The 7936-nt window shown below is 44.8% G+C and overlaps 1 protein-coding gene and 1 non-coding gene across 2 annotated transcripts; one reads left to right on the plus strand and one right to left on the minus strand.

Annotated features, from left to right (window-relative positions):
- Positions 1 to 3591: 3591 nt before the first annotated feature.
- On the plus strand, positions 3592 to 4784 carry HTR1E (5-hydroxytryptamine receptor 1E). The gene has a single exon (XM_009907590.2). The coding sequence runs from the start codon at positions 3610 to 3612 to the stop codon at positions 4702 to 4704; it is 1095 nt and encodes a 364-aa protein (XP_009905892.2). The 5' UTR covers positions 3592 to 3609; the 3' UTR covers positions 4705 to 4784.
- Positions 4785 to 5590: 806 nt separating this feature from the next.
- On the minus strand, positions 5591 to 5672 carry TRNAS-AGA (transfer RNA serine (anticodon AGA)). The gene has a single exon. It is a non-coding gene; the product is annotated as a tRNA-Ser (tRNA).
- Positions 5673 to 7936: the final 2264 nt, after the last annotated feature.

Consider the following 7936-nt stretch of genomic DNA (forward strand, 5'->3'; position numbering starts at 1 on the left):
AGTAAAATACTCCTTGTAACCAAGGAGTTACTCCTCCTTTACTGGATCCTTAGTCTCTCTACACGAGTTTGTCATAAATGACCTAACACTCACTACAAATTTCCCAATACTGTGTTTTCATAAGACTAAGCCTCAGAGTCCCTGTGCTCATTCCCCAGTGCCCACTGTCCTAGTGATGCCAGCCCTACCTTTCATCCCTCCTCAGCTGAGAAGCAAATCATTGAGGTGCCCTGGCCAGACAAGAAAACAAGCACAAACTTAAGCTGTAGAGGAAACCTTTAGCCTGACAACTCCAGAAGCTGAGAAGCAAATCATTGAGGTGCTCTGGCCAGACAAGAAAACAAGCACAGACTTAAGCTGTAGAGGCAACCTTTAGCCTGACATCTCCAGAGGCTGAGAAGCAAATCATTGAGGTGCCCTGGCCAGAGAAGAAAACAGGCACAGACTTAAGCTGTAGAGGAAACCTTTAGCCTGACATCTCCAGACTTCACCATTTAAATATACTTCTTTAATAATGTTGCTCTACTATATGTATGTGGTATTTATGTTGTCTGAATTGCTGAAGGCTCCTTTCCTACAAGGATCATGGGAATTAAAAGCACAATACTCCTCAGTCATGGGTTTTGACATGAAGCAATGGCTTTGCCTGGTCTGAAGTACCTGCAGGCTGGTGTTGTACAGAGAAGATGCTCTGTTTATATTTTTATATATATTTGTTTATATTTTTCCTTGTATTCAGTTATTGCAATGGTTTTCCAAGGAGAATGCTGGCCTTGCTGAGCAGTGACCAGACTTGTCAACCAAACTCCCCTGTGTGATCAGCAGCATCCTTTGTCCTAATGGAGACCTAGTGCATGATAAATAGTGACAGGTTTTGTTTAAAGATAAGGGAAAGAAATTATTTGTATTTTCAGAGTGCCTATGTGGTGTAGAGAGTAGGTAAAGCTCAGAAAGTATCTTTCTAGGGCTACATTGCTGTGAAAGGCCACCTGGGGAGAGAATCACAGCAATTCAGACCCCACTGGATTAAAGATGCATATAGGCAGTGCTCAGCAGAGAATATAGCAGGGACCACCCAGGATAGGGAGAAATGGTGAGGCCATGAAACTTCCAGGGAGCTCCCAGAGAACTGAAGAACAAGCAGGGGGGAAAAAACATGTTGTTTACATCTAGAAGCAGCAGGAGCTCTCTTGTTTGTGAACCACATCAATAGGTAGCTATGGAGGGCATGTGAATCCCATAGTGTCTGCCAGTACCTTTCAGTGTGCTTGTGGACTGGGAGCACAGGCTAAGCAGTGATGGTGAGGAAAGCATATGGACTGCAGTTGCTTGTGGTCCAGGGTCCAGGAGTGCAGAGAGGTTGAAAAAGCCTCTTTGCTTTATCCTTTGTTCAAAGTGTCAGACATAATCAGGGTGCAAACTAATATGAAGAAGGTTTGAGCCAAAGTTTCGGCTTTAAGCCTAAACAATCAAATCAGCATTTCCAGTGCAGTAACAGTCTGAAGAGTGATGGATGAATTTGCATCTGGCTTGTCAAGTCTACTCTTAATAATCAGGCCTGATATTTTCTCCAAGGCTACTGATACTTTAAAGCAGTTTCTGAAGAGCAGAGTGTGGTCTGAGGGGGAGAGGAAGGAGGGTTTCTGCAGCCCCATGGGGTGAATTCCAAGCTCACGTTTTGCAAACCCAGAGGTTACAGTGATACAGACCTGCTTTCCTGGGGCCTCTCTGCAAGGAACAGGTTTTTTTCTGAAGTTTCTATTTTTGATTCAGCTCATTCAGAAGATGGCACTCCAATTTCTGAATGAGAGCATATGTACACAGAGTGTAGAACTGCAACTTCCAGCAGCTGACTGGCTTTAAGTTCATCATTCCTCATTCAAATTCTTATTTCCTCATTAGCCTGCAAGTGCAACCTCTCTCTCAGAGCCCAATCGAAGTCCCTCTGGTGCCAGTGAGAATGGGTTTTACCTCTCAAATTTAGCCATCTAAAAATCAGACATGTATTCTAAATGCAACTGTGGAGGAGCCACTTGTAACCAAATTAGAGAAAGATCAGCATTTACAGGATGTAATTCACACCATCTGCCTTCAAGACTTGTCTTGAGAGGGGACAAGTGTATTTCTGACAGTCTCTATCCCAGTCCCTTGCCTGTAGAGGCAACCAGTAGAACTAGCCTAGAGGACTCCTTATTCTTCAATAAGTGAAGCCAGGGGAAGAAATCTTTCTGGTTATTTTAATGGAAAAGGGTTCAAGCTTTCTGCTTTCTACATCCTTTATGCCAAGATAAATTACACGTTAGAAAGCAAGGCCCCAGAGGATATCCCAAGCTGCATGTCACAGACTGCCAGCTCTGGCTTTGGTCAGCATTTAGAATGTTGGAAAAGGGGAAATTAACTCCTGAAAGAACATTAAACCTCTTTTTTTTAGTTATTGTTGCTAACTTGCATCATAATGGACTGGCTAACAGCTGGAGTGCTTGGCGCCATGGTTTAGTTGACTAGATAGTGTGGGTGATAGGTTGGACTCGATGATCTCAAAGGTCTTTTCCAAGCTGGTTAATTCCACTCTATTCCATTCCATTCCATTCCATTCCATTCCATTCCATTCCAACAGGGAGCACAATGTGATAGAAATCTCAAAGCAAAGGCAAACACTTTCTGTCTGTCTCCTCTAAAGACACACACAGTGGGGTATTTGGAATGTCAGGAATAATTAAAGCTATATATAAGCTCCTAGCAATGCTGATGTGCTGTGTAAAACCAAGCCTTTGCCATAAAGCCTTAAACATTGTTTGAAAGCTGCATCTTAAAGGTAACCTGAGTAATGTTTAAGTACTTTTCCCAAGATATTAATAAAGACATGGATGCTTAAAAAGCAGAATAGAAAGCTGTGAAGCACTGCCATGCCTTTGCTGAGATAGGCTGCTCTGTTACTTTTTTTTCCAGAGGATCACCTGTGGAAAAAGCACATACAGAGCAGTCTATCCCTCTTATGTAGCAATTAAAATGCAAAGGCAAATTTCCTCAGCTCTTCATCTGCTGGAGCTCATTTAACAAGCTGGAAAAGAACCTAGTATCAATAGTTCAGAGATCATCAAAATGTTCGTTGGAAGGTACCTGTGGCAGTCCCTTAGTCCAGCCTTCCACTTTCAGTGAGATCTCTAAAACCAAAGGAGACATAACCATTTAACATCAGCAGGAAATCTGGCCCAAAGTGCCCTTTGGAGAAGAAAAAGCAGTGAACTATGAATGCAGAGAAGAAGGGGGAGAAAAGGCAGGAGAGAAGAAGAGAAGGAAAACCAGATCAAAGTTTTTATTTGAGGTGGTAATATTAGAAGCATTGGACTTCTTGCCAAAACCTAGGGCTTTTCTAGATTCACTAACAGATGTGTTTTTATCTTCTAGGAAGACAATGAATAGGAGGAAGCCTGGAAGCTTTTTTGCTACTATGCCGAATATGGGACTATAAAATACAAAAATTCCACCTGGGGCATCTCTATCCCTCTTTGAAATGGGTGACTTTTGAACTGGGAACTCTTTCTTACCTGAAGCAGCTTCTTTTTTTTGCCTCCCCCCCACCCCGCACTGTGCATCCTGGAGGGGAAAATGAATTTCACAAACTGCACCGGCGAAGCCAACGTGGCTGCGAAGCCAAAGACCGTGACTGAGAAGATGCTCGTTACCCTGACCTTGGCCACCATCACAACCCTGACTATGCTGCTGAATTCTGCTGTCATCGCAGCAATCTCCACAACCAAGAAGCTCCACCAGCCAGCAAACTATTTAATATGTTCACTGGCTGTGACAGATCTCCTCGTGGCCGTTCTCGTCATGCCCTTGAGCATCACTTACATAATGATAGACAAATGGACTTTGGGATACTTCATCTGCGAGATCTGGCTCAGCGTCGACATGACCTGCTGCACGTGCTCCATCCTGCACCTGTGTGTCATTGCTCTGGACAGGTACTGGGCGATCACAGACGCGATTGAGTATGCCAGGAAAAGAACGGCTAAAAGGGCTGGGCTGATGATCGTCACCGTCTGGACTATCTCCATTTTCATCTCCATGCCCCCTTTGTTTTGGAGGAGCCACCACAGCGTCAGCATTCCCAGCGAGTGCCGCATTCAGCATGACCACGTCATCTACACCGTTTACTCCACTTTCGGGGCGTTTTACATCCCCTTGACTTTGATCCTGATCCTGTACTACAGAATTTACCACGCTGCAAAGAGCCTTTACCAAAAGCGGGGCTCAAGCCGCCACCTCAGCAACAGGAGCACCGACAGCCAAAACTCCTTTGCCAGCTGCAAGCTCACACAGACTTTCTGTGTCTCGGACTTCTCCACATCTGACCCGACCACGGAGTTTGACAAAATCAATGCCTCCGTGAGGATCCCTCCTTTTGAGAATGACCTGGACCTGGCCGGCGACCGGCAGCAGATCTCCACGACGCGGGAACGAAAGGCTGCTCGTATCCTGGGGCTGATTTTAGGTGCTTTCATTTTGTCGTGGTTGCCCTTTTTCATCAAGGAGCTGCTCGTGGGCCTCCATGTTTGCACTGTCTCCCCAGAAGTAGCAGACTTCTTGACCTGGCTTGGATATGTCAACTCCCTTATCAACCCTTTGCTGTACACTAGCTTTAATGAAGATTTCAAGCTGGCCTTCAGAAAGCTCATCAGGTGTCGAGAACATGCTTGAAAGCACTGGGAGATGATGATTATGGCGATGTGACTCCTGGCCTTAAGAATGAGCAAACTAATTTGACTCTGGCACCATTTCCCTTGATAAAGGGGATTTTGTGTTTGGCTATTTGCTTGACTTATCTTTAGCCCATAATTCCTTTTGTCATTTTTTACCTCTGGTGTTATTCCTGCTAAAGAGTTTGAAATAAATTTATTCTACAAAGGAACAGATATTTTTTTTTTAGCAATGAAACAACAACAAAAAACCCCCAACCTGTTAGATACTGATGCTTAAGACATTTTGTGTAAGCAATGCTTTGAGAAGCATACACTGATATTCACTTTTATACTTCTTTCATTTAAGAATCAAATGTCTAAATTGTCATGTACTGTAGTAATATAAAGGCTTATAAACTGAACCCCCCATTAATACATCCTCAGAAATTAATAAACACTTCATGGTCATGACAGCTAAACAGCAAATCTTTACTGTGGCATTGTAAGAAAACTTTTAACAGCCATTTGGAAGGAAAATAATCACCATTTCCAGCTTGGCCTAAGGATGCATAAGCCATTATGAGTACAAGTTCCTAAGAGGGAGATTCAAACTGGATGCTAGGGGAAAAAAAATCACCATTCAAATTATTAAACATTGGAATAAACTCCCAAGGGAGGTGGTGGATTTCCATACATTAGACAGTTTCAAGGCCCAGCTTGACAGGGTGCTGAGCCAGCTCATTGACAGTATCACAGTATAACTAAGGTTGGAAGAGACCCAACAGACCTCACGACTAGACCATGGCACCAAGTGCCACGTCCTCTCCCAGCTCCGTTGCCCTTCTCTGGCCACATTCCAGCAACTCAACTTCCTTCCTACACTGAGGGGCCCAGAAAGAAACTACCATAGATGGCAGGATTCAAACCTGCGCGGGGTGACCCCAATGGATTTCTAGTCCATTGCCTTAACCACTCGGCCATGACTACCGCATGCTGCTTCGAATGAAATAACAAAGGTTACACTTTCCTGTGTCCACCCCCTTGTACTCTCTGGTACTTCTGGACAACTGAAGAACCTCTGAGGTTCTTAAACCTCTAACACAGAGTTGGGGGAGGAAATAGGGGAAATATTTTTTTAAATGTCAGTCTGCATGTCTGCCTTATCATCATAGCAGTGTGCCCAGGCAGCCAAGAGGGCCACTGGCATCCTGGCCTGCATCAGGAACAGCGTGGCCAGCAGGAGCAGGGAGGTCATTCTGCCCCTGTACACTGCACTGGTTAGGCCACACCTTGAGTCCTGTGTCCAGTTCTGGGCTCCTCAGTTTAGGAAGGATGTTGACTTGCTGGAGCGTGTCCAAAGAAGGGCAACGAAGTTGGTGAGGGGTTTGGAACACAGCCCTGTGAGGAGAGGCTGAGGGAGCTGGGGTTGCTGAGCCTGGAGAAGAGGAGACTCAGGGGTGACCTTATTGCTCTCTACAGCTACCTGAAGGGAGGCTGTAGACAGACGGATGTTGGTCTCTTCTCCCAGGCAGCCAGCACCAGAACAAGAGGACACAGTCTCAAGCTGTGCCAGGGGAGGTTTAGGCTGGATGTTAGGAAGAAGTTCTATACAGAGAGAGTGATTGCCCATTGGAATGGGCTGCCCAGGGAGGTGGTGGAGTCACCATCACTGGAGGTGTTCAGGAGGAGACTTGATGGGGTGCTTGGTGCCATGGGTTAGTTGTTTAGGTGGGTTGGTTTGGTTGATAGGTTGGACTCGATCTCGAAGGTCTCTTCCAACCTGGTCTATTCTATTCTATTCTAGCCTATAGAATCACAGTTTCAGCTGGAAAAGACCTCTATGATCATCAAGTCCAACTTTTGACCCAACACCATTAAACCAAGGCCATTAAACCATGTCCCCAAGTGTCATGTCTTCACATTTTATGAACACCACCAGGAACTGTGACTCCACCACCTCCCTGGACAGCCTGTTCAACGCCTGATCACTCTTTCAGTAAAGAAACTTTTTCTAATATCCAACTTAAACCTTCCCTGGTGCAATCTGAGGCCATTTCGTCTCCTTCAGCCACTTGATACTTAGGAGAAGAGAACCACGCCTCCCGCACTACAGCCTCCTTTCAGGTAGTTCTAGAGAGCAATGAGGTCTCCCCTCAGCCTCCTTCAGAATAAACAACCCCATTTCCCTCAGCTGCCAGTCATCAGAGCTGTTCTCCAGGCCCTTCACCAGCTTCACTGTGCTTCCCTGGACCTACTCCAGCAACTCAATGTCCTTTTAGTGAGGGGCCTAAAACTGAACACAGTCATCTTATCATGCACAATGTCTTTGTCAGCTTAACCTATAATCAGGTTATTACATAATCACAGAATGTTAGGAGCTGGAAGGGACTGTGAAAGATCATCCAGTTCAACTCCCCTGCCAGAGCAGGATCAACTAGACAAGATCACACAGGAACGCATCCAGGCAGGGTTTCTATGTCTCCAGAGAGGGAGACTCCACAACCCCCCTGGGCAGCCTGTTCCAGTTATCTAACAGTTTTCTTGTTGCAAGAGTCCTTCATGGAGCTACTTCTCTTGAGTGATGGGCAGAGTCCTTTGTATCCTATCTTCTGTGCGTAGGAAAGTTAAAATGTTCTGGTTCAGCTATTGTGGAAATCAGGCTAGGAAGGAGCAAAATCAAACCTGAGAATCTGGTATTCATAGAATCATAGAATCAATAAGGCTGGAAAAGACCTCAAAGATCATCAAGTCCAACCTGTCACCCATGATCTCATGACTACTAAACCATGGCTCCAAGTGCCACATCCAATCCCCTCTTGAACACCTCCAGGGATGGTGACTCCACCACCTCCCTGGGCAGCCCATTCCAATGGCTAACAATTCTCTTTGTGGTGAGCTTTCTCCTCAGCTCAAGCCTATTGTCCATTAGCAACTCCAAAGAACTACTTAAATATTGCTTACTTACTAATTGCTCTATCATTTTCTTCCCTATCAATTTTTTTTTTCAGGACAAAATCCTTTTTGAATTGTCCTGATCTGCCATTTAGCAAACACCACATACATCAACCTGACACGGAATAACAGGGAGCTATAGCGTGCCAGCTCCAAATCCATCAAAACAAACATTAGAGGTAGCAAAAGTGTCCTAACAGCACTGGAAGCCATCTGTGAAAAATGTTTTGAAAATTTAGAAGATAATCATCATTTTTCTTATCAAGAATCAAGGAAGTGTAAGTAACATGTGAGTAATA

Source organism: Dryobates pubescens, chromosome 6 (genome assembly GCF_014839835.1).
Source record: "Dryobates pubescens isolate bDryPub1 chromosome 6, bDryPub1.pri, whole genome shotgun sequence".
Classification (NCBI taxonomy): domain Eukaryota; kingdom Metazoa; phylum Chordata; class Aves; order Piciformes; family Picidae; genus Dryobates; species Dryobates pubescens.